The 27,830-nt window shown below is 46.5% G+C and overlaps 1 protein-coding gene across 1 annotated transcript; it reads right to left on the bottom strand.

Moving 5' to 3' along the window:
- Window positions 1-153: 153 nt before the first annotated feature.
- On the bottom strand, window positions 154-26,427 carry fgd1 (FYVE, RhoGEF and PH domain containing 1). The gene is made up of 17 exons (XM_067240491.1): window positions 26,271-26,427; window positions 11,477-11,707; window positions 10,994-11,192; window positions 10,077-10,806; window positions 9,360-9,598; window positions 8,768-8,924; window positions 7,406-7,544; window positions 6,929-6,987; window positions 6,377-6,523; window positions 6,199-6,291; window positions 5,835-5,914; window positions 5,609-5,639; window positions 5,338-5,439; window positions 5,055-5,183; window positions 4,687-4,845; window positions 4,354-4,500; window positions 154-4,195 (listed from the first exon to the last, which is right to left on the bottom strand). The coding sequence occupies exons 1-17, from the start codon at window positions 26,425-26,427 to the stop codon at window positions 3,926-3,928; spliced, it is 3,069 nt and encodes a 1,022-aa protein (XP_067096592.1). The 3' UTR covers window positions 154-3,925.
- Window positions 26,428-27,830: the final 1,403 nt, after the last annotated feature.

Here is a 27,830-nt window from a genome sequence, read left to right as displayed (position 1 = left end):
GTTTTCCTAATGCAAAGTGGTGTTGAATACCAATACATTTTACAAACAGAATATAACCTAGGGATATTTATTTGATGTTATTGTAGATAGATTAAGATAAGTCTCAGCAAAATAACAACCATACTACCAATCTGCTACGTAGTCATCCTTTTATTTCACTTTTTAACCTCATTAACATTTTCATTATCTTGCACAAATGTCATGGGGATATAGACATACAATGGTACCCAGTGGCCTGCCACTAATATAATCAATAGTAATAACAATAATCATAACAATCAGAGAAGAACAGTTATACTCATTCATGTTTACAGTTTAAACCTATACAGTTTTTGTATTCACGAAAAAAGAAAGAATTGTGTCACGGCAATGAAAGTTTGGCTTAGCGAGACTTAACAATAATAATACTTCAAAGCTTTATGTCCAGACAGGCTGCTCTGTTTGACTTGGTCTCAGTGACTCTCATTGGTGTTCATATTGTCATCATATATATATACACAATAAAAGTTAACTTTTTATATTGGTAATGGTCATCTGTCACATTGTACTGTGGCTATATGTATTCCATAGACACTGAATAGTTCGGGCTTTCTGTATAGTTCTGCATGGAGAAGAAGTGGTTCTAGACATAATTCTGTAAAAGTGTGTCAAAAGGCTCTTTTTACAGTATCTTGAACAAGTTAACATGATGTGTCTGTGACAACCCCTAGTAAAAGTGTGTCTTCCTGGTGGTCTGGACCTCTGAGTTGGTGTGTAGTATAAGATCCCTGCATGCTATAACGCTCTGGTACAGTAAGTGTGAAGTTCAGCCACAGGATGTTTAAATCGGTTTGCATCTTCCTGTAGTCAGGCGTATGTGAGAAATTAGGAGGGTTGGTGTTTGCGTGTTTCTGTGTTTGTGTGTGTTGTGGGTAGGAGAGATGATAAACTTCAAAACACCTGATTCCTATCTTCACACACACAGATACTAGACACAGAAACACCTTGAAGTCACAGGCACGTTCACAGTCAGCCTTTAAAGCTGAGTGACCCGGCTACACTTCTTTCCTCACTACAATACCTGCAGTTCTTATAAAGGTATGATTATAAAATTAGCTTTTATAATTGTATAGCCCTGGGGGACACGGGTACTGGAAAAGCTGGATTTGAAAATTAACAGTCAACGAGACACTAGGGATACGTTCTGAAAATAGATCCAAACTCATGCATCAAGGAGAAATGAACTGAGACTGTGTGGTACCACTGGATACTCCTAAAGTATGATACAATGGATTCACCGGTCAAATTTATGCATGTATGTATGAATATTACACACTAAACCAAATTAGCTTGTTTTGATTTTGTAAAAAGAGCTTAGGTAACATAAATAAAGCAAACAATACTATGGAGTAGAAAAAGCTAAAGAAATACAAACAACCACAGAAAAGGCCAAGAGCAGACACAGATTAAAACATACAGGATGACTGAGCATCTCAATCACACGGTAGTGTACCCTAGTATACTTTGGCAAAAGCAGAGGTAACATAGATATCATACAAACAGACTAGGTCTAGTGTAAGGCATGTTTTAGAGTATACCATGGAATGACGGGACGAGAGGGCTTTACAACAAGATACCTTAGCCTGATCTCCCAGCATCTGGAATTATACTGTTGTTGTTTAGTGAGCATGACCCAACAGTCATCCTATTGGACCAAAACTAAATATATATAATGTAAACTCATGTAGTAATTTGCAGATTCATTACCATACAGGGGGCTTTCATAAGTGTTGTTGGCACATTGATGAGGGGAGCTGGCTGAATGGAGGACAAATGCTCACTGGACCACTAATGACACGATTAAGACCTCTCCCACAGATTAGAACTGGTCTCAAGCTATGTCTCTGACAACAGAAAATGATAACAAAGCCATATTCATTAACCAACACAACAATTTGTATTCTTTTTGAATTCACCACATATGTAATAGCAATCATTTAGGGGTGAGATAGAAATTAGATAGGGTGTCCATTGTCTTCCATTGACCAAACACCATTGTTTTCAGACACAGGAGCACAGCAAAGGGGTGACACAAAGACCTGGAGGGTTTTAGTACCCAACAGGAGGCCACCCACATTTCAACTGAAGTCTGATTCAAACTGCACGATAGAAAACACCTAGCCAATATACCCACAAGACTGAGCCTCGTCAGAGAATAAATTATATTTACATACAAATGTTTACCTTTCTTTGTGACCCTCTTGCATTGAGCCGACACAAACACAAGCCCCAGATTCAAAACATCAAATATTTAACTTTTCGCTGTGTTTCATATATATAATATCCTCTGTATTAACTATCAAAACACTCTCAAAAAGGCAGAGATATCACCCACGTTAAAATGATATAAACATGTTGTTATTACTCACATCCTTTTCATGTCAATTATCTTTCAAAGCATTTCAATTCAATACTCCAACCACAAGCTCTCTCACTTAAAGCTCACATATTAACACATACATCTCTACTTCACATACTTATCCAGCACCATTAGGTGGAAAAGAGCTTAAAAACATCCCCTGTTTTACCAATGTATTAGTAAGAAAAAAATATTTTTAGGACCCCCACTCACTCTCTTCATCCCAGCACTCTGAATTCACCCAAGTCTTCTAAAAAACAAAATGAGATGTAATCATTGCTCTGCTCCTCCAGAGGATGTGGCTGTAATACTCCTCGGTCCCACTGGGGGGCGGAGTGGTTGCCGGAAAAAATTGTCTATTTCAGAGGGATTATGTTTGGGACTGTAGATCATGACAGGCACTAAATAATTCCTCAGACTTCAGAGAGGCTCCTAAATCCATCTATTCAAGACTGAATGTGTGTTATTTGCAGATAATCTTGTGGGGAAATTCTGAACAGTAATTCTAGTGCATATATGCAAATAAAAAGGTGGGGTAGGTTTAGAAGGGTCTCTTTTGACAGTTCAAACTGCATTTAAAATGTATCTCATTCAGCCTTCTTGACAGTCTTAGAGCATCCATGTGGTATCAACCCCTTGCTCAATGTCCTTCTTTCATGCGAAACAGTTTGCTAGGTTGAAACCGCTAACCGCGGTCCAAACAAACTGAAAATGTTTTGGTTCCATTCAAGGTTCCGGATTCCATCTATCCAGGCCAGGAGGAGCCTGGAGACTCTCACACTTCCTACCACAGGGGTAAGAGAATGACAAAGTGAGAGGCCATCTTGTCTTCACTAGCTCTGCTGGAATCTCTCAGAGTTCAGTCAGTCTGCTAATAGGTAGCTTTTAGTCCAACATCTTACCACAGCCGTGTCCATGTCCTACCTCCAGCTTACTGAGCAGGAGGATGCGCTCAGCTTGTACCATCATTCTCCATATGAAGAGATAATATCACCTTCCTCAATGGGAACAAGTAAACAAACACTCACCACTAAAAGAAACCAACCACTTGTTTAAAAACATCACAGAGAGAGAGAGAGAGAGAGAGAGAAATGGAAGTTACTGAGAGTGTCTAGACCCACAATTCACTTTGAAATGTCCGACGGTAGGTAACTGATGCGGTTCAGTGTGACGCATATCTTCATAAGGTTGTTATTAATATTTCTTCTTTTGTAAGGGAGTGCACACTTTTGGCAGGTTTGGCAAACACTGGTCACTCACAAGATGAGTAATACACTGAGAAACGTATCTGTAATATTTCATGCAACTGACCACTGACATTAAATACGGAGAGAGTTGTGTTAGAATGTCTGTGTAAGAGCTTGCGTGTGTGTATCTATTTTAGTGTTACTGTGGGTCTGTGTGTTTGTAATTGTTTTGGGAGAATGTATCAAACTGTGCTGTGTGTACTATGTGCTGCTCTTATGTATATAGTCTGTATGTGTAGAGTTTACACATTATATAACACTGGTCTTCCTCTCCCACTAATCACGTATTTTCCCCTGAAGCCAACAGCTCCTCCCCTTCCTCCTCAAGTGCTTCTGTGATTGAACCGTGAATCTGTAGCTCCTCCCCTCTGCCAGCCCGTGATAGGACCTCCATCCAGCGGCGCTGAAGCTCTTCCCCGTCGGCGCTGAAGTACAGGGTCAGGTGACTCTGGCTGATCTTGAAGGCGTTGCGGCGCTCCAGGCGGTCACATGACTCGGGGAGGGAGACCTCAAACCCGATAAGAGGAACGCTGCGCTGAGCTTTGACATCCTGAGGGAGGGGGGACACGAGGAGAGGAGGAGGGAGGTGAGAAGTGAAGGAGGGCAGGAGGAGAGTAGGAGGGGGACAGAACAAAACACACAGGTGAGAGATGTTTCCAAGAGCATTTGAAGGTTTTCAGGATTAACGTTAACATCAAACAGGTTTACCTGTGGAGCTCCGTAGATATAGAGGACCAGCGGTTCGTTCTCTGGGATGACGAACCACGCCTTCTGCCAGCTCCGCCCGGAGCCCTTCTCCATGTGGTGCAGGAAGCTGCACAGCACACTGTTCTCTGCGGCCAGCGAGGCCTGCTTCTGCTCAGCACAAAACCAAACACCACAACGGTTTCATTGGAATAGAGGGATCTCAAATTAAATCCAACTTTAAATCGAATACAATTTGCTGGAAAAAGCTATCATTTTGTCAACTCTTCAATATAAAAAGGAAATCGTAGACAACAAATGGAGGACCTTAGTTGTCTGTGAGCAGGGTCTACTGACCTCCAGGATTGAGCGTCGTCTGTGGGTGCTGCTGCCCAGACAGGCGGGGGAGGGTGGAACGCCTACCAGCGTGGTGTAGCAGTCCACACACACACGGTTGGCACGGTTGTTGTCGTACGACAGGCGGGCGCGGAACTCGGAGCACTTCCCACACACCACCTGGAACGCACAGACAGGAAGTGGCCGATATTCATGAGCTGCCTATGCTTGAGGACTTGTAAAACCCCTCGCAGTTTTTCAGATAAGCTTGTCTCTCAACGCAAAACCAAACACCTCTTGTCTGCTCAAACCACTGTGCTGCCTAGCAACCACCCATCCGCCAATCCGTGACAGTGTGATACAAGAACAGATATGGAGGATGAACTTACGTGTCCACAGGCTTTGCAGTGGTGGCGTCTCTTAGTGATAGAGTTGAAGGGTTCCTGACACTTCATACAAAGAGTCACCTCCTTCTCTCTGATGGGAGTTGGAGCCCGCTGCCCAAGCTCCATGCAGTTCTGAACCAGCCCACAACACAGGAAGTGTCAGGCATGGCAACACATCAAATCTCCAATCAAATGATTGATGTATATGTCTGAGCGTGTGTGTGAAAAAGACAATATGGTGAGACAATATTTGGAAATGGACAGGGTGTGTGTGTGTTTGTCTTACAGGTGAGTTGGGCGGGGTGCAGTCCTCATCGCGGAGGGAGCAGTTGAGATGTCTGAAGGTCTCCAGGGTCTGCTCATGTCTCTGAATAGTGGTCTGAATGGCCTGGGGAAAGTTAACAGGAAACGGGTTACTAAAAAGGAGAGGAACCAGGAAACTAGAACAAGGAGGAAGGGTCTAACAGGAAACAGTTAAATAGGATGCCAAACCTCCAAGGTAAGAAGAGGAAGTTGGTGTGTTTACAAGGTTGTACAGCTAGGTTTATTGTCATTACCTGGATCCAGTCTTTCTTCTCTTCCTCAGTTCTGCACAAAGGAACATACAGAGGGCTTTGCTATCATGTCATTGGACTCAACTTTTAAATAAAATCTCAACTTTTAAGGACCACTTCCAGCGGCTGTGTTTTTCTCAATGTTTTTCTTCTTAACTCTTTACACAATGTTGTTAAGATCATATAAATCTAATTGAATAGTTCAACAGTGTTGTTCTGGTTAACTCACCTGGCCTGCAGTTCTAGCGAGCGCTGTTTCCCAGATACCAAAAATGTCCGTGGGACATTGAGACTGCTGGTCTCCTTCAACTGTAACACACACACACACACACACAAACATACACACACAGACACACAGACACACGCATACACACAGACACACACACACACACACAGGAAATGACTGGTCTGACCACAGCTATTTGGTACTGTTTCTACAGAAAACAATCTAACTCAGATAAACTCTCACACTGTCAGCCTTGACCACTTACTATATCTTTCTAACTGATCAAGTCAGCAACATGTCGGTCAGCTATAAATGAGACAGACATGAGACAGAAAGAGGAACAGCCATTGACTGGATCAGGGCCTACCTCCATTCCATCCACATCAATACGGGCTCTGACACCAAACTTCTGACCAATCAGCCTCAGTTTAGGAACACAGTAGAGCAGCCTATCATTGAACTGCAGAGAGTGAATGAGAATGTTCAAACAACAAGAAAGATCACTTGATTGGTAGCGTTTGCATTGTCTTTTTGGTGTTCCTCACCAGGATGAGATATCTGTCCTGTGAGGTGCCGTTCTTGGCCGACAGCTTGAGGATGTGACCCTCCTTGATGAGCTCATTGGTGGGGTTGACAATGTCCTCCTCCCCGCCTAGCAGCTCATACACCTTCAGCAGCTTCCTCATACGCTCCTGGAACACACACACACACACACACACACATACACTTAAACACACATATCTATACAAAACATCAAGACCCTTAAGGAACTGTGAAATGTTCTTTAGAAAGTGCGGTTGATCAGATCATTCAGATAGGTCATATTTATTTTCGGTGAACCACATTCTTCACAGCTAAGATGAGAAGGAAGGGACACCACCCAGTAAACAACTCTTAATTATAGACCTTCAACACCTACCACACGCTAACGAATGCAGAGTGCGCATATCTCTAATTACTAACGGATGCTAGATGACAGCCAGGCAGCTCTGGGAGCGTTTAATCTGGTCTGACTGTAGGCTAGGCTGAGACGGCGTGGTGACAAAAAAATGATCGTTTGGTGTGGTCTGGCGGCAGCAGTGTGTGAAGCGACTCACCATCTTCCTGATGGCGGCATTGGAATGCTCTGCTGCCGTGGCGATCAATTCTAGGGATTCTAGAACAAAGTAATGGTGTACAGTATTATTACCACAAAACTGTTAATACTACAGTGCTGCTACTGTATATTCCTACTGCAGTTAAGACATTTCAATACAACAGTTCAAAGTACAAAGACTGGGGCACAATTCAACCCTTTCATACAGTGCATTAACATGGCTTGATTTAATTCTCGCTACAGTGCTCTTTAAGAATATGCTCCTTAGAAGTGCTCCTTGGAAGGACCCTAGCCCCAGAGCAGCTGCTGGCCAAGAATTCTGCATTCACAGAACATACAGCCTTGTCCGGTCACTCCCAGGACACTGGACCGAGACATGATGTGAGTGCTGTGTGTGTGTGTGAGAGAGAGAGATACAGAAAGAGATAGAAAAAAAAGAAAGTAATTTGTGCGAGCACTCATGCATTAGGCCGCTCACTCTGAGCGTCTTTGAAGTCGTCTGCGTCCTCAGGGAGTCTGTGCAGGTAGTCCTTCAGAAGGAGCTCGTAGCGAGGAATCCTCTGCACCGGCTCCAGCATGTGGTGCTGCAGGGTCAGATTCCCACAGCGCTCCTCTCTCTGCAACACACACACACACAGGCAGGCACACACACAGAAACACACACACACACATGCAGGGGCACACATGCACACAAGAAACAGAATGCGATATTAGAACACACTCCCACACACAACAAAAATAAATCAATTTCATAACTAGCATGGAAACCTTCCTAAGCTGAGCATGGAAGAGAGAGCGAGGGAGTGATAATGAGAAAAAGGAAAAAGAAAATCACACAAAAAATCTATAAATCATGGCAACCCTGTGGTAACAAAGAGCTGCCAGTTGATGGTGTAGGACACAGGGCTCCTGGACCCTGTCTTCCTCCTCCAGAGCTCTCCAGGTACACATGCCCGACTGCTGAGGTAGGATGGAGTTCAAAGATCTAAACCATGTTAGTATTCTTCTGGAGCACAGAGCGATGGAGGGAAGGAGCAGAGAGGGTGTTTGAAGTTGGTGAGAAAGCCATTAGTATTCCACAGCTTGACTGGAAATACTCTGGTGCACACATACATACCCTCTCCCAATCTCACCATCAAAACCCAGAAAATAGAACGGCTATTATTCCAATTCTAACCTTCACCATGATGTAGATTTTGGTTTCCAAATGAGCTCACAGAGACCAAGAGGGACACACAGAGAGAGAGAGAGAGAGAGAGAGAGAGAGAGAGAGAGAGAGAGAGAGAGAGAGAGAGAGAGAGAGAGAGAGAGAGAGAGAGAGAGAGAGAGAGAGAGAGAGAGAGAGACACACCGACACACACACAAACCACACCAGCCTGCGTTTTCCTATTATTCATCTTTACAAGCGTGAAGATGGCCGACCCCAGCTGTGACACCAGATGAGAAGATGCACCTGGGGCCAGGAACACTAGAGGTGTCCTTGATTTAGCTTCTCAGGCACAACAGAGCCAAAGGACCGGACACAAACAGAGCAAGCCTGCAAGCAACTTAACCCGAATCAAGTGCATAGTTTGTCCTTATTCTTTTTCTTTACTGAAGAAGAAAAGACAGCCATGACAGGTTTATTACCCTAACCCAAAGTCAAGCTAACGGACAACTATGTCAAACATCTGAGATATGGGTGAACCTGTCCTTGTTTACTAGACAGGCCAGAGGTCAGGGTCAGGGGTCAGGTGGCAGGGGTCAGGTGTTAGGAACCAGCCAGCTGACCTGAATCTGACTATGCGCCGGAGACTGCTTCAGTTGTGTCATGGTCAGAACAAGAAGGAGGAAGCTGTACCTGGATCTCATGGACGATGACCTTGAATTGGGAGGATCTCTCCATCCAGGTGTTCACCAGCTCCATGGCGCGGTCAAAGTTCTTCACGTACTCCCCATACATCTTCAGGAAGGGAGCCAGCTTCTGGAGGATGTCTCCGATCCGCGGGTTCAAGTCCCTGGAGGGGGAGACAGAGGGGTCAGGACAGAGCAGGACAGGGGAGGCTGTGTGTGTGTGAGCTGGTGTGTGAGAGACTGTGTGTGTGTGTGTGTGTCTTTGTAAGCATGAAGAAACTCTCTGTCCCTGTAAGGAATGTAGGAGATGGGAGGGCTGTGAGTTTGGCCCCAAGTCAAAAGTTCTCTCAAGGTTAGAGGTAACTAGCTCTGTTGTTTTGTATGTGCGTGTGAGTGTGTGTGTGTCTGTGTGTGTGAGTGTGAGTATGAGTATATGCACCATGCATAAGTGAGTCTGTGCATCTCTGTGTGTTTGTCTGTTGCTTGTCTATTGCACCTGAGGGTACAGTATGCAAGTGTGTACGTGCATGGGTTAATTGTGGGTCTGTTTGTGTAGAAGAGTGTATTTATGTGTGTGTGTGTGACAACAACTCCCTCACCACTCCTCCATGCGTTTCTGCAAGGCTGGCAGCAGGAACTGCTGGTGGAAGCAGTAGATGGAGCAGATGTTGGAGAAGATGCCGGTGACCACGTCGCAGGGGAAGGAGGCGCGGGCGCGGGCCTCCTCCAGGAGACGCCCACAGAACACCTGGTCCAGGAGGTGCAGCTTGGACACGTAGGCCCGCTCCGTCTGCAGGAGCTCATTGGCTATGTTGAACACCCTCTGCTGGACCGACAGCTGGAGGAGGGAGGGACACCCGGAGGCAGACGTAAACACAAACGCAGACATTTGAGGAAATTCAGGGACACCCACACACGGAAAAAACGCGCACATTAGGAAAGTGGGTCATTATTATAACCTTTTGAACGCTTTAAGCGACGCAAATTACTGAGGAAACATTGACGTTGTGCATAGCTCGGATTCTCCGGGGTCACATTCCAACTGACGCCTGACCTTACTCCGTATAACAGCTAGAAACACTTCTCTACATCCGCTGTAATTGCATGTCTGTCGCAACCTGTCTGTCGTGCCTCAGTGAGTTATAGCACTGCTTACACTCACTTACACTCTTTTTACCCAATATCCAATTTACTATGGTTCTACACTTTCACTATCAATTTAGCTAATTCTTCTACAAATAACAGCTCAGTCTTCTCTTGTTTTCCCTTTTCCAAGCAGACATATTTTCCTTTCCTCTTGTCTCGTTCCAGCTCACCTCGACAGAGTCTTGTCTGTTGGCTGGGGGGGGCACGAGGGCCAGGGTGTTGAGCTCTGTCTCATCCCCGCTCCCCTCCTCCAGGTCGCTGTCCCCCTCCGAGTCCCTGCCCCCCGCGGCCAGCGCCCCCTCCCCTCCCAGGCCCTCGGCATAGCCACAGGAGGAGGACGAGGAGAGCCGGGGCAGGGTCAGGGCGGGGCTACAGGGGTAAATGACCCGGTCCTCGTCTCCGGCGAAACACAGCTCCTCGCTGTGGGAGGGGGAGCTGATGCTGTCAATCCCACTGTCTCGATTGGCCAGCTTGCCGTCAGACTGCGGGGCGGGGAGGGACAAGTGTTCGGAGGGGATCTCTGATTGGCTGCAGGACTCGGCGGGCTCCCTCATCTCCATGGTGTCCAAGTGCTTCTCGGAGGCGCTGTAGCCCGACTCCATCGACAGGCGCTTCTCCGAGCAGGACGCCGCCAACTCTTCATCTTCATCATCATCGTCAATATCATCACGGTTATCCTCCCCTGTCTCCCCCACCACCCCTCCCTGCAAACCCTGCTCCTCCTCCTGAGGGAGACCCAGGGGGTTCTGGGAGGGGGGCTCGGCTGAAGGGGGCTCAGGGGAGGAGCATGAAGGGGGTGTGAGTGGAGCACTTGCCCCTCCTCCTCCTGCCCCCTGGGAGTCTGGGACTCTGGGAGTGCACATCCCCCCAGTGATGTCTGGCACCACAATGATCTGCTCCCTGGAGAACACACACACACACACATAAAGGGTTAGGTTAAAGGGTTGGTTTCCCGAACAGATTCATTGTAGATCTTGTCAAGTACAGGTTAGCATAAAGCCTGGACTCTATAGAGAGTGATCTGCAGTGCAGCATTCGGACAGATCTGGAGCAGGGCAGCTGTCTCAGCACACCGATCAGATCTCACCTCTCAAACTTCTCGATGAGTGACAGCACGCAGGTGGGGGAGGAGCTTCCCTCTGCGCGTGGCAGTGGGCCCCGTGGAGCGCGGGGGTCGGCGGGGAGGGGCCTGGAGGGCGGAGGAGGGGGGAGGGGCTTGTCCGGGGCACGGGGTCGAGGGCGGGGCTGGGCTCCCTGCTGCTGGAGGTGAGGGGGCTTCGGGGGCACTGGGGGAGGGGAGACAGACACATGATCAATGACCTGTGTCTACAGTGTGTGTGTGTGTGTGTGTGTGTGTGTGTGTGTGTGTGTGTGTGTGTGTGTGTGTCTATGTGTACCTATCTGTCCGCTAAATTGAGTTATCTGACCGCAGCGAAATCTTCTTCATAAATATGAATGATATAATGTGATTCTGTTCCAATTCTCTATTAATCTCCACTCAGCTACGCTACTGCTACTCTAATGCTATCCTTTCCAGACAGTAGTGTCTAGTCCTCCCCAGCACACCTACCTTGTGGTTTGGGCCCAGGTAAGGGGGGCCGGGCCTTGGGTGCCATGGCAGGGAGCTCTGGTGCTCCACTGCTGCTGGAGCCGTTGCAGTGTCCAGGATCCAGGGGTCCCGGGTCCGAGCTGAGGCGCTGGGGGCCATCGTGGGAGGCGTCCTGGTCCTGGGGGGCCAAGCACGGGTCTGGCTCCAAGGACAGACTCTTAGTCAGCAGCCTGGGACTGGAGGAGGAGGGGCCTGGGGGGAGGGGCAGGGGGAGGAGGAGGAGGAGGAGAGGGAGAGGGAAGAAGGGAGGTGAGGAGAAAACATGTCAATGATGGATGCCATCTGTGCTGTCCTCACGTTGCGGGAGCTGTCAAAGACATGCAAACCTTGCTCACAATGTCATTTAAGCACCGCCCACATCTAATGAAGATAAAGATGCGGACACTAAGGGGACCTGACTTTTGGTAGGTCAGGTGCACAATGTATGTGTGTGCTGTAAAAATTGCCTAGCTTCAGACAGTGTTGTGATATAGGTGTGTTTGCATGTATATAACGGTGTGTGAAAAAGCGTGTGGAGGAAATGAGTGAGGCACTGACAGAGAGAGAGAGCGATACATAGAGGAATGAATGAAGGTGTTATCATAACCCAGAGTGGTCAGCTGATGAAAGAGAGATGCAGGCCTGGCAACCATCGTTAACCTAGCCAGTCTGTCTGTCTTGTCCTCTTAACACAACTGATGAATTCCATGTGACATGACAACCAACTGGTACCTATTGGTGCAGCCGGGAAGGGGGGCCTTGGGGGGGGTTCTGAAATGAGTTCCACATGCTCTGCTAAATCTGTCTGCTCTGTCTGTCTCTCTCTCTGTCTGTAGCAACAGGCCTGGAGCTCTCTTCCAGCCTCTCTCCATCTCACTCAGTTTCTACCTCTCTTTCTCTACCTCCCTCCCTCACTCTATCTCTCTACCTCTCACACTACCTTTCTCTCTCTCTCTCCCCTCTCTCGGTCTCTCAAGCTCTCCCTATGCTTCTCTCTCTGTGTCTCTCTCTCTCTCCCTGCACCCACCCCTCTCTCTGCATGTCACACTCTTTCTGCCTCTCTCCTTCTCCCTTACTCACTTCTCCCTATATTCTTCTCAGGGCTCCCCTATGCTCTGGATGTTTGTCATCTGTCTGTCTTGTTCATCCTCAGATGTTGAACGTCTGCCTCCCTGACTCAGACCCCACAGGGTCAGTGTTGGATAAGGCACACACACACACACACACTCCCGGATCCAAATACAACACTCTCGATTCCTAGCACAAAAGCAGCTGTAAAAAAAACAGCATGGCATAACTGTCACAACAGCAGCAACGACAGTTTGGAGCTGTGGCTCTCTTATAGCGAGACAGAAGAGAGGTGTAGTGCTTTGCTGATCAGCTAACTTGTGGTGCTTTGTGTGCTGTCATCTGTGATTAAACAACCGGTTGATTCGAAGAGAAGGAATACGCCTCTAGATGTGAACGCATTCATACACACACACACACCCACACATGCACACAAACACACACAATGTGTCACTTAACATCTCAAGTGACTAATAGTCACAGTCAGCACAAAATCAAGGTCTATAGTTCTGCCCACAAACTCAGAGTTTACTTTCCAGTACATGTTCAAACTTCCAAATGTGTATGATATAACAATATCTGTCCTCCTACAATATCTTATTTGCCTGTTCTGTGATATTCTGTTACAACAGAACACAAAATTAGGGAACCATTTAAAGTGATTAAATAAGTAAATGTGGGATCTACTTGGGGGAATATTTGCATTATAAAACTGCCCACAGTCTTATGGGGACTCTTGGGAGGAATTCCCAGATCCTCTTCTGGGAAGGAGATGAGTGGAGTGCGGAGTGTGGGCATTGTGCAGCTCCTCCAGTCTGCAGCACACATACTTGTGTGTGGTGTACCCATGAAGAATAATGAAACCAAACTTAGTAGAGTAGAATGAATGAGTTCATCCACAGCCCAGAAGTGTGGAGCTGAATGAAACATGCGACAGTTCACTCACACAGAAGCGAAAAGGGTTTCCAACAGAAGGTTCGTCAATGAGACAGAAAAACACGAGATAGCATCTGTGCTTTTACATTTACATTTAGTCATTTAGCAGACACTCTTATCCAGAGCGACTAACAGTAAGTACAGGGACATTCTCCCCCAAAGCAAGTAGGGTGAAGTGCCTTGCCCAAGGACACAACGTCATTTGGCACGGCTGGGAATCGAACTGGCAACCTTAAGATTACTAGCCCGACTCCCTCACCGCTCAGCCACCTGACTCCCGCTTTTCATCGCCAGCTGATGCTCCTCTGGTGATTTCATACAGGCAGGATCACACAAACACTTTCTTTAGAATATTTCAAACTATAAGCTATTGTGTAGGAAATACTGTACACCTGACACAATGAGATTGTGTTGAATCCTGTTGAATGAACACACGTCAGGAAAGCAGTACTGTATAAGAATCATACTAACAATCTATTCTAGTATTTGATGTAAATACTGTAACCTGTAAGCCCTCACAAACTTAGCCAAACCCCATAGAATGTCACCGCAGATACAATGTTGGTAACCCAACCTGCCAGACCACAAGATGTTGTTGTGGCATGTAGCTGTACACTTATCTTCTGTTGTGATCAGCATGACACACTGCCAATCACCTCCCGATCGATGCCTACATTCTGCTGACAATCGGCTGTCTCCCTTCTTCCTGGTTGCCTCCTGAAATATTCATGAAGGCGTCAATGCATGCACGCTATTGATTAAATTGACGTGCATCTCACAAGCATGGCGTCCTGAACAATGCTCCGATCTAGAGCAGAGAGGAGGCTTGGAACCCCCGACTCTTGATAAAGTACCCCTCCCTAAAGAAGAGTTCTGAACTCAGTACATCCCTTAGACCACAGGAATGTCCCAATGGAGGAAGCTTGGGTTCAGCACCTTAAAAACATGGGTCTGAACCCCATTCGACACAACAGGATTCACATTGGGCTCCGTGAACTCGGAGGTCATGGGAAAAGATAATGACAGCATCCTGACAGAAAACATGTGACCGCTGACAAACCTCCAGTCTGGAAGCCGCATATAAATGGGTTTTTTTCTTTCTTAGTTTGTCTTAGTGTATTCTATTTTTGTGATTGTGATATTTTTATCTTCATCATAGCTGACTCAGACAAGTGATCAAGAACGGCCTCCCTAAAGCAGCATCCTGTGATCTCTCAAACACAGACAGTCTGACTTCCTGCTTCTCATCTCAGCTGCATAGGATTCTGTAAATAACTCCCATTGAACTATGGACACACTCTGTAGGATTTAGAAAAAGCAAACAATCCTATATTGTCAGATTCCAGTTCACAACGGCATGAAAATACAAGCTTGACCAATGCTGATCTTCACTCTATCCTTAGCAAAGCCCTGGGAGAGGTGATTATTAGAACATGCTTCACCTACTGAACATGGTTGACCCAGAGTCCTCTAAAAGATAAATCACCTGAGGAATGATGAACCTGGAGAAGACTGAACCTTAAGAACTTAGATTGCCTCAAAATGATCTAAGCTGCCAGGGGAACATGAACATTCACCCCTTATTTGAAAACATGAAATTTAAGATAAAGAATACACAACACAGATCATACTGTGGAATGTACAGGCACTCTGTCAGTCAGTGAACATGAATCCCCTGCCAAACAACATCCACTCCAACCGAACCACAGCTTGCTTCCAGACCACCAAAGCACCGCAAGGCTGACAATCTTCACACGTTTCACAGCAACGACTTAACATTTGTCACCAATAGAAATGGGCTATGCCATTCACCAGGGGGAGGGTGCGAACGATCGGGTGTTGCGCAACCCTGTCACAGGGGGACGTGCCACAGTGTCCATGTAGACGGGGGTTCTGAGGCAGCCACCCTCTCCTGTTCACAGTCACAGCTCCCGACCCCCTGACACACCCACTAGGCTCCAGTGTACACAGGCATGCTCACACTGCAGCTCGACATGGGAATATGCGGCGTAAGGATCCGATCGCTTATCAATAATGAAATATAGAGCCCTGGATCTGCTTGGCACAGGCTTGTCACACACACAAACAGTCTGACACAGTATGGGATACATCCCTGTCATACATAACTCACATGCCTGCACACCTGGTGCACACACACATACCAATCAGTCAGCAAAGAAATTGGATGAAACAGCCATTGACAACAGATATACACACACAGACTCACACACATACACACAAGTACACACAAAATTACAGTTGCAAAAGGAGACTGATTGAATTGCCCAATACATACATGTAGACTGTATGCACTAACATACATGGCTGCAAACAGTGTTGATGGCGGCACTGCCTTTTAACCCATGGTGGTATTTTATGACACAGCTGTCAATAATCATTTTAAGACAGAGATGGTCAGTTTGCTTTTGAAAATGCTGAGGTGAGCTATACACCCTAGACGAGCTGTCATCCAAACGGAAAAATATATGCAGCTCTGGAACACATTATCGGGTAGAATTTCCAGTCTTTTTAACCATGGATATATGATACCCAAATCAATGTGTTTTTATTAATTTTTTGATAAATGTAAGAATATGAGTTCCATTTCCTTTATAAATCATTCACAGTCTCTACCACACTTTACCAAGATAAAATATGGGTGCAGGCTGCATCATCACATCTGGCCGACGCATTACATTCACTGCGGCTAGATGTCGGTCAGTAGGCGCTTTGATTCCTTTGAAATAAGCGATTACTCTGACTAGACAACTGATTGAAGACAATAATAAAACAGACTTACCCCGGAGCACACTGGTTTTATCCATGTACATCGCGCAGCAAAACACAAATCCAGTCATTAAAAAACCCGAACGGGAGACAAAATCCCCCAATCGCTCACACGACGAAATAAGAACTAGCAAAGCGCAATTAAGGCTGTATCTTTTGATTCAATGTCGGCTCCTCTGTCACCAGGCACGAGAGAGTCAGATCACAAAATATAGGTTAAAATAAGTAGGTTAAATGAGATAGATAAGGCAAAAGGGATTGCCCGTCTCATAAAAGCGCCGGGTGGACTGACAGCAGCAGCATCCCTCAGTAGGTCAAACGCAAGGATGAGAGCAGCGTACAATTTTTCCATTCGTTGGTTTACCTATACTACACGATATCCCTGCCAGAATGTAGCATAAAAAGGTGTATCCTTTTTAAACATATGATAAAGCACCAAGGCCTATGAAGACAATAGTATAAAAAACGAGCACCAAACGGATTAAAAAAACCTTACGCGGCCCCTCCACCCCTCTCCGCCTGTCTCTGCACACACACAGACAGCGGCAGAGCGAGTTGAGCGCACAGTTCTACATGTGGAATCACATGCGATATGACCCCAGCATCGATGCACCCCCTCCCCCCTTTTCGCAAATACACACACACATCCGTCCCTATATCTCTCCCTTTCTCGCATCCCCTACCAATCACGCATCCCAGCACTCTCTCTATTTCAGTTACCTTGACAACAAATTAAAGGGTATCTTTAAGGATTAGGCTACATTGGAATAGAGCACAAGTGGGCATTTACCACGCTACCATGAATATGGGTCATATCTGGCTGTAATGTATGGACCTATATCAGCCATGCAACTCTGCAGAAACATTCCATCAAACCTTATGCAATTACAGTATATGTGTAGTCAGTCATAGGCTCTTGAAAGAAAAAGGCAGGATAATAAGCTCCGGCTAAAGTGGTTATCAGCTCTGTGGCCCTCTTCATACAGTAACAATCAATACACTCCACTGTCTACCCTCTGCCTGCGCAGTAGTGTCCTCATTTAAACATGTGACCACACCGGGTTGCATAAACATGCCTATTAAACAGCCATGCAGTTGGCCAGTTATACCAAATGTACATAGGCCTACTGTACACACACACACACACACCCACACACACACACACACACACACACACACACCACACACAAGGTGAGAAACAGGTTTATATACTGTATCCTACTGGACATAAAAAATCGTATTCCCATACTCAAAATGTCACCATTATATTCTGATAAACACACCAATGTTACATACCAAAGTGCAAGGGAAATGGATGCAGTGGAACGACTACAAAAACATTCCTCGGTTGACGTGGCGATAACATATTCTTGAATGAGTAACAACCTGTGGACAGAACCTACCTGCTCCGGCACACATTTTGCTATTCTACTATGTGTACGTTCCAAGATGCACACATGTTGGCGTAATGTTTACATTCTGGGATGGCAGATTTCCAAACACATGGGCGTTAACAGCCAGTAGTTAGGCTGGTGAAAGGGCCAGCTAATGGTTGACATGTAGAATCACAGCATCCCTCCATTCAGATTTGTTTAGACAAGCAAAAACAAGAAGCTGAGAGCAGGTCTGGGGGACAGACAACATGGCCTAAAGAGGGAAAATATCTCACCCAGTCTCTGGAGGAACCATAATGAGTTAACATTGATAACTTAAAAACACGTCTGTCTGTTAATCTACCCGCCCTATACCCTTCCTTCCTGCTCCCTGCTTCCTTTCCTTTACAACCTATGAGTATCTCCTTTACACTTCTATCCTTCACTTCTTCCATGCATCCACCTACCCTTCCTCCTTCCCTCTATCCCTCCAGCTCTCCGCCCTGCAGGCCTGGCCCTGGTGGCGTTCTGTAAATGGAGTGATTTGGCCTGTGATTTCCCCAGAGAAGAGGCCATCTGGCCCTCTCACCAGGCCCAGCACTCAGGCCCTGACATGCGCGTGCTGTCACAATGGGACTACCACACCACATTAAATGACAAAGACACTCTCTTTCACACCTACTACTGTCCTCACGCACTCTGACATCACACCAACTGTGACCCCCAACTAGTCAGCACGCATGCACGCACACACACACATACACACACACTTCGAATCCAAAATGACACAATAGAAGAGAAGTAAGGGTGGATTTATTTGCGCCTTGGTGCTGTGTGTATCAACAAATCTGCAATGTAACCCAACCCTGTGATGTCATGGCAGGGTTATGTAAAACAGACTCAGTTTTGGTTATTGATCTCTTGTAGCTACCAACTCTGCTAACCTGTGTGTGTGTGTGTGTGTGTAATAAGTCTGTCACCTCTCTACCCCAGTCAAAAACAAATACTAAAAACACCATAATGATATCTTTATTACAGTCAGTCTGAGTTCATTATAATCCACCAATATCATACAAAGCCCCCCCTGTTACTGGTTAACCCAGAGGCATACCCTTTATTGATTAGACAGCTGCCTTTGCAGAGGGACTGGTCTTTGTGCAGACTACATTTCTAACATCCTGGGTATATTGTGTATGGGTTGTAGAAGAATCAATACACACCTGATCCTTCAACACATTTTTGGAAAAAGCCACAGATATTCAGCTGGGGAACATGGAATGTATGTGTGTGTGTGTGTGTGTGTGTGTGCTGAAAGGAGGCGAGGCCATGACCGGCCTGCTAATAGTTCATGGTTCAGCTCAGCTGTTTGGAAAGACTCAGGGTGAGGAGAGATGGTCCCAGAGGTAGGGAGTATTCTCCCTCCCTCTCTCACCCTGCCCTCCTTCTCTCTCTCCTCTCCTCCTGCTCTTTTCTCTCACACCCCGTTATTCCTACTGCTCTCCTTCTTCTCACCCCAGTCCCTATCCCTCTGTCTTCTTTCCTTCCTCCTGACCCCCCTCGAGTCTGCTCTCTCCTCACCTCAACAAGAACTCATCTCTACAGGAAGTGTTCTCTACTTGGTCGAAAGATAAACACCAAAGCCACACACAAAGACTTACAATAGAAAGTTAATCTTTGCTTCCTTTAGAAGATTGTGCTGATTAGTGGCTGTGATGATAGCCCACTCAACATTCTGATATCTATCAACCCCCAACACACACACACAACCTATCTCAACCACTAGCATATGTTCTCTCTCTCTCTCTCTCGCTCGCTCTCTCTCACAGACACACCACGCACACACATCCCAATCAGGCAGAACTAAAGATTCCCTGCAGGGAGTCCAGAGGAAGGGAGGAGTCCAGATAAAGTGTGACAGACAGTCGGCCAGACCAGGCAGTATGAGGGCAGCGAGACAGTACAGACCAGTCTGGTGAAAACTAATATACAGTAGACACTCAGTACTCTAAAATTGTATGATTGATGTCATAAAGATAGCTTCCCTTCCTACATCTTCCCAACCTTCCCCCTTCCCCACCCTGCCCTACCCCTCTGAACTTTTGGAATTCTCCTGAGAGTCAGAGAGCCCCCCAGGGACAGTGAATGGGGGCTGCATTTAGTCCTGGTGTTGGGTCTATTCTGGTCCCTGGGTGTGGGGTGATTGGAATGTGACTGCTTTGTTGAGGGCAGAAAGGCTGCTATCTTTAACTTCAGGAGAGCCAAGGAGGTCATTTAGATACCATGGACTGATGTGTGCTTTAGAGGGTTGAATATGTATATTTATCAAGTAATTTCTTTGTTTCATTTAATGTTACTTATTTGAACATGTGCTTTTCATTTGGAGACCAGATCTCATACACCCAGTTAATGTCACACACAAAATCATACATCCTTTGGAACACGAAGATTGGAGATCCAATCAGAATGGAGTATACACAGTAGATTAGCCTATTACAGAGTGTACATGTCACAGGTTATCCAATCAGAAAGCACATATAGATAAATTACACTCGTAACCAATCATAGGTCTGTGTTTGTGAAGTAAGAAGGGGTTTACAGGGTCACATGTCTTGCATGCTCTTATTGCATTTACTGCTGGGGAGGCCAAGGCCTGTATAGACCGACAGCAGACAGACTGGTTTCATGAGAATCACTTCTGTCTCTCTGTCTTTTCTCCCCTTCTTTCCCACTTTGTCTCTCCCTGTTGATGTCTCCCTCTATGAATTTTATCCTCTGACACTCCTGCCTTTCTCGCTCTCTCTCTCTTGCCCTGCCTCCCCCCCCCCCCGCCCCCCCCCCCCCGCCCCCCCTTTCTTCCCTCTCCCGACAAGCTGCAGGTGAGTCTATCAGGGTTCATGTTAGGCGTTCTCTCCTTCAGTCCTCTCCTCCAGTGACTGTCTAAACCCTCTTGGCTTGTTTCAGCGGGTTCATGCAGGCTCCTCAACCCCACTCCAGAGATCTAAACCTCCTCTCGCTCCCTCGCTCCTGCCACGTCGTCTGTGGTTCCCCATGGCATGGCACATGCTTGCACACGCACGCACGCACACACACACAGACACACACTCTCTCTCTCTCTCTCTCTTTCTCTCTCTCTCTCTCTCTCTCTCTCTCTCTCTCTCTCTCTCTCTCTCTCTCTCTCTCTCTCTCTCTCTCTCACACACATACACAGTCTGACACACTGACACAGTCCCCTCCTCCTCCCCCTCCCTCTCTTCTTTCCCTGCAGCTGCTGGAGAAGATAGCATTGGAGCAGAGCACACACACATTTCACACACACACTCACACACACACACACACACACGCATAAACTCGCCTGGAAACAACTAATCCACAGTCTGCAGCACATTACTGACATAAACACACAACACCTGGATTAACATGCTGAACACACACAAACAGTACACATCCAAATACACACAGCCCTCTAAGCCATTTTGAGGTTCAAAAAAGACCCCAAAAATAAAGATATAAATTGAATATTTTTGGCACATGACTACAAACACACGTCTCAGATCAAAGCCACCAGCAGCAGCTCCTCATGCTTTTCATTCCTTTAGGTCTCCATATTTCCACAGCCTTCATCACACCACCCTGTTTACAGTCTCTGCCCCGCTGGTCTGACTCCAAATGAGTAAGTGTTCTAACCTAATGTAAAGACAGGTTCTGTCTCTGCACGGCGCGAACAATGGCTGTGTTTGTAGACTGGGAGGCTGACTCGGTCGCAGTGGAGGGTACCGGCAGTTGAACTGAAGAGGACACACATTATCTTTGATTAAGTTAAACCCTGCCAGCGTAGGCCTGGAATGTATATCAACTTAATCACAGTAACGAAGAGGCACACAGAACGCAGGAGACCGACTTTACAGAGAAGTAAGAATGTCGAGCTGGGGGTTCGTGTGTGTGTGTGTGCCACCAGTGCCGTTACCGAAGCAGTGTTTGACAGCCAGGGTGGCAGAGGAATGATGCTCCTCTGTGTGGGCTCCATAGTGCCTAAGAATACACCCAGCTGTAGTGAGGCTGTAGAGCTGTCATCACTTGTCCATCACAGCTGCTGGGTTCTCCCACTGTCTCTTTACGGGGGGAACAGGCTGCAGGCCACAGGCCACTGGCTACAGGCTGCAGGGTACATGCTACAGACTCCAGCGTACAGACTCCAGGGTACAGGCTACAGACTGCAGAGTACAGACTACAGACTGCAGCGTACAGACTACAGGCTACAGGCTACAGGCTACAGGCTACAGGCCACAGGCCACAGGCCACAGGCCACAGGCTAAAGGCTAAAGGCTAAAGGCTACAGGCTACAGGCTATAGGCTACAGGCTACAGGCCACAGGCTACAGGCTACAGGCCACAGACTACAGGCCAAAGACTACAGACTACAGGCCACAGGCTACAGGCCACAGGCTACAGGCCACAGGCCACAGGCCACAGGCCACAGGCTAAAGGCTACAGACTACAGGCTACAGGCTACAGGCCACAGGCTACAGGCTACAGGCTACAGGCTACAGGCTACAGGCTACAGGCCACAGACTACAGGCCAAAGACTACAGACTACAGGCCAAAGACTACAGACTACAGGCGACAGGCTACAGGCTACAGGCCACAGGCCAAAGACTACAGGCTACAGGCTACAGGCCACAGACTACAGGCCAAAGACTACAGGCCACAGACCACAGGCTGCAGACTACAGGCTACAGGCTACAGGCCACAGGCTACAGGCTACAGGCTACAGGCTACAGGCCACAGGCTACAGGCCACAGACTACAGGCCACAGGCCAAAGACTACAGGCTACAGGCCACAGGCTACAGGCATCAGACTAAAGGCCACAGGCTACAGGCTACAGGCTACAGGCATCAGACTACAGGCCACAGGCTACAGGCCACAGGCTACAGGCTACAGGCTACAGGCTACAGGCTACAGGCTACAGGCTGCGGACTACAGGCCACAGGCTGCAGACTACAGGCTACAGGCTACAGGTTGCAGACTACAGGCTACAGGCTACAGGCTGCAGGCTACAGGCTACAGGCCACAGGCTACAGGCTGCAGGATACAAGATATTGAGCTTGTAATGACAGATAGTATGTTACTGCATCTACTTTAAATCTCTCAGATTAGTGATGATAATAAAGTTTGGATGTCCAAAATGGGAAAGTAAACGGTCAAATCCCCTTTTTTTGCATGCATGCACGCATGCATACACACACACACACACACACATATATAAGTACATGCAAAGACCATTATAATCTCTGATCTGTGAGATATTGACTACACACAAACAATATGGAAACAGGCACTTGTGTGTAATATAATCTCTGTAGCAGATGGCTTTTATGTGAAAATGGGGGCGAGCATCGACTTCTTAAAGGGGAGGACCGTCTCGGTTAAAGGCATAGTTCCGGCCCCATTGTTCATGGAGTGAGGTCAGCTGGGAAAAAGAGATTCAGCAAACACTACAGTAGAAAAAGTCTCCCTTACTGAGACTGAGGTAGATACATAACAGTCAAAAAAAATATGGTCTTGAAAATACATCCCAAAACACCAACACCCACTCTGGTATCGTCCCTGACTACATTGCTGTGGTGTAGATGATATGACCATGTGACTGTGTGTTTGTGAGTGGGGGGGGGGGGGGGGGGGGGGGGGGGCTTCCCAGCAGGTCTGAGTTGGTCATAAGAGACTGCAGCCAGTGGAGTCATATGGATAGAATGTGCATTGTTCTGCTGCATTCAGACTCCTCAGACTCCTGTACTGTGTGTGAGGGCAGCTAATATAAACACAGTGTCCGAGGATCGTATGATGTATTGGCCTATGAGGGGTCAGATGGCTGAGCGGTTAGGGAATCGGGCTAGTAATCAGAAGGTTGCCGGTTCGACTCCCGGCCGTGCAACACAACGTTGTGTCCTTGGGCAAGGCACTTCACCCTACTTGCCTCGGGGGGAATGTCCCTGTACTTAATGTAAGTCGCTCTGGATAAGAGCGTCTGCTAAATGACTAAATGTAATGTAAAATGTATGGAGCTGGCCACGCTACACTGAGGACATGCTGTTTGTCTACAGGCTAAACAGATAGCAGGACTGTAACTGAGCGGTCTCTGTCTGGATGTGTTCCTGGAATTTAATGAATGAAAATTCTGTCTGGAATTGAGCTTGTTCTTTGGTTGTACCCAATTGACTAGAACTGCCTATAAGGTTCTAGTTGCGCTACATCTGTCAACAGGATATGAGCCACAACCAGTTAGTTTGGAGCTGGCTAGGCTGCATGGGAAATACTAGGAGTACAGCAATGCTGCAAAGCGTTAGCTAAGGCCTGCTCTTCTTCTACAACTGCTTTCCTTTCTGTCATGGTTCCGCTGCTCTTCCCTGTGCAGTGAGCCAGTCCCAGGTCAGTGAAGACTGACGATTGCCATGGTGATGTCTATAACTTTAGATGTTCCAGTCAGATGGGGACAGACAGAGCTGCTGTTGTCAGCTGGTTGATCTGATCTGACCACCATCACGTGACCGAGACCACTACGCAAGGAGATGAGGAGGCAATGCTTCAGTAAAAGATAGCTAAGCAGGATCAGTATCTATAAGTTCTTTATGATTTTCTACACACTATAGGGTTTACATGGTCACAATGTCCCAATAGAAAGTGGTAGAATTTGACTGAAAGATATCCGAGCCCTACGCATCCGATCTTCTCCTCTCGAACGCAACTCGACTACATGCTAGGAAAACAGTCAGAGAGTATGATGAGAGTGGTAGACAGGACAGCTTTGAGTGGAGAGATCACACCTCTCAGATTCATGACTCAGGCTGGAAGCCGGAAGGAGAGGTAGACACAGTTAGGCTTGCCAGCTCTGACTCTGAAGCGGCCAGAGGTTTCACACACTGACTTAGCTTTGACACATGTGCACGTACGTGCACGTTTGCAATATGCTTCCCTTCTCTGACTAGTGATACTCAAATCAGACATATAGATGCAGATGTCATGTGTTATGAGTGTGACAGTTGGCCACCCTGCATAGTAAGGTGTCAAAGTCAGCAGTAGGAAACCACAATGGGTGTGCATTGTTACTGTATCACTGTTGTAGAAGGATTAAAAAGCTGGATATGGATCAGAGTGAGAAAATCATTGTGGGGGTGGTGGGTTTTAATGAAGGTCAGGGAAAGAGGCTCATTCGTTGAGCCCAGCACAGATGCTGAACAGCTAGAAAGATGGTTCAACACAAACACATACACACACACCCTACAACCCCATCTGCCCCATTGCAGCCTCTGTCTCAAGTCATCGTAGTGGACGAACATAACATTTAAAACATCAAGAATGAAAATTCCAAAACGATTAGGAGGTTAAAGTAGGAAATCCCACATCAACATTAAAGGGAGATTATTATTATATGACAGCCAAATATAATCCTCTTGTCTCTAATGGTCAGTTGGTGCATACCCCCACTTCCTTCCACTGTTGAAGTATATGCAGGACATCTACAGCCTGTATATACTGAACATTGGCTTTACTAAGCTGGTATCTAAAAGACCCCTGCTGTCTTGCATGAGATCTGTGTCTCCCTGTTGGCTTGTTGTTTGTGTGGGGGTCGGTGGTAGCTACAGCATGTGGGCCAGATGTTGGGGCTTAGGACCAAGAGGGTCAGAGGGATGCTAGTTCAAATCCTTAGGATAACCCCATGATTGTGACGGGTAAAATTCCAGTGATACCGAATCTGACCATTCTAAGGTTCCTCCACAGGAGCCACCACACAAAGACCCCCGAAGGTTTGCCATTACAATGCAAACGATACAAGCCTAAATCTCTTAGACGGGTTACAGAAGGGGGGGGGGGGATCTCATGAGGGGAAACGCAGACTTTGTTAAATGTTTTATCCGGACCCTCTCTGCCCTCCCACACAGTCCTTCTTGAGCAGGCCAGGCAGCAGATTGGATGACAAGCCAATGCTGCACACCTCAGTGCTCTCCTCCATCATCTCCAAGCCTTATTGGATTTCACAGTATGGTGCTTGAGTAAACAATGAGCATTGGCAGACACGCGGGGGAATACACACTCAAATTAACACACGAACGGCCAAAGAAGAGCGAAACTTCACCTGTGTGTGTTGTGATGTTAACTTGCATGCAATTCAAGACGCACACAGTGTGTGAGTCTCCATGTTTATTCCAAAAGGGGGTTTCTCTCGCTGTCTGTCAACATTGATCAGCTCATTTTAAGTGTAAATTATACAATGACTTTGGAGCACATTTATTATTTGTGTACACCACTCAGATCCCAGGATTATGAATTTGTTTAGATTATATATATTCATAACATAGACAGCAGCTTTTGGGTGCAAACATGACTTCCCTGGGCATATGCTTCTGTGAATATTTCTTCCTAAGGAACTATTTTCTATGAATGAATGAGAACTTAATATGTCTTGAAACCCCTGCTGGGGACAGTGATAAGGGAACGTTTCATGCTAATGACAGAAAGACCTGTTAGTAGGTTTACAGTAGACTGTTCATTACAAAGATAAAGATGTAGAACAGAATACCAGCAACTGTGTATTCTATGAAATTCCTACTGGAACTCACCTATCCTGCGCAGGGGCGGTTGAGGGCTTGGCAAGCCGCTGCTGATGTGGTAGGAGAATCGCATTGTTTTGAACTGGCTCGAGAAGGAATTTTGTGTCTCGGGGGGCATTGGTGGAGAGTAGCTGATTAGAGCACTTTTAGGTCGGTTCAGCTGCATACCTGGTCACAGTCACACAGGCATACGAGACAGGATGTGCTAATCTCAGTACACTGGGAAAATGGGTTGTTGTTATATTCCCGGTTGTGAGATAAATTCTCAAGAAGGCCTATCAGACTCTCAACGGTTTGGTCTTCAGGCGCTCCGGCGAGCTTTGCGTCCCCGAGGAAATCACTTGATTTGTGAGGTTGTCCCTTCCCGGACTACCGGCTGTGAGGGACAGAATTCCCACCAAACTGTCTTCTTCAGAGAGCAGACTTTCACGGTATGCTGTATGACTAGAACTTCGATAAACTTCTCCTTGAACGACGTTAAAAGCCATCAAAGTGGTATTAACGTGTTTCCGTTAATGTACAAATAGAGCAACTTTTTACACTTCAAGAATGGCTTCTGTCTACATCCTAGGCTACTACTTACTATTAAAGTCAGAACATCCTATAAGAGAAGAGAATATAATCCAATCCAAACGTCTGGAAATTACTCCGGTACTGGACGGCAGTTGTTACTGTACATTCTCTTTGAAGTTGGCCACATTGTTGATCCCGAGATCAGTTCGGCGCATCCAACCACATCTGTAAAATGAAAGGGAGAAGTAGCCTAACAAAGTAGCCAGACTAGCCTGTAGTCCTCTGAGTGGCGTACAGTCACAAAAACGCAACGAGCGCTATAACTGACATCCCTTCACAAAACCTCTGATAGAACAAAGTTCTACCACAGTAACATCGGCAACTGGCAATAAAAACATTCCTTCCATGATAGCCTACATGTAATAAACGTAGCCTACATTTTTTACATAAAAAAATGTTGGGGCGACCAACTAAGTAACATCGCTCCCCTGCTATTCTTCACTTTTTTTCCTCCTGAAACGTTTAACCTAAATATGCTAACTCAGCTTCCCTAACCAGATTCAATTGTATTTTTAAACTCCCGACTTGATTTCTTCGACAATTCCAATAACGGTTTCATATCTTTGGAATGCTATATTGCCATCAATAAATCCATGTCCACCGATTTGTTATCCATTGTTTTTGAGATAAACTTTCAGCAACTCAAAATGCAATTCCCAAAATGTGTTGAACTTAACCCCCTCATTCTCTCCCCCTCTCTTTCCTTGCTCCTGTGTGCGTTATTCCGTCGACATCTGAAACCGGTCTCGGCCCCCCCTTCTCCACCATCTCTCCTCTTCCCACAGTCTGGTTCTCATTTACTCTTTTTTGAGCCTGAAATTTGAGGCAAAGTAAAAACGTTGAAAAGATTCCTAGTTTTTTTTTTTACCCCCACAAAGTCAACAAATACTGGCTTTTATTGCATGAAGCATTGTATAACTATTCTTAATCAATGTGAACCCTAATAAATAATCATAAAAAATACATTGAAAAAAGACAAAGGTGGAGACAGAGCTG

The sequence above is a fragment of the Osmerus mordax genome, chromosome 7 (genome assembly GCF_038355195.1).
Source record: "Osmerus mordax isolate fOsmMor3 chromosome 7, fOsmMor3.pri, whole genome shotgun sequence".
Classification (NCBI taxonomy): Eukaryota; Metazoa; Chordata; class Actinopteri; order Osmeriformes; family Osmeridae; genus Osmerus; species Osmerus mordax.
This window is presented reverse-complemented; position numbering and strand designations above follow the sequence as displayed.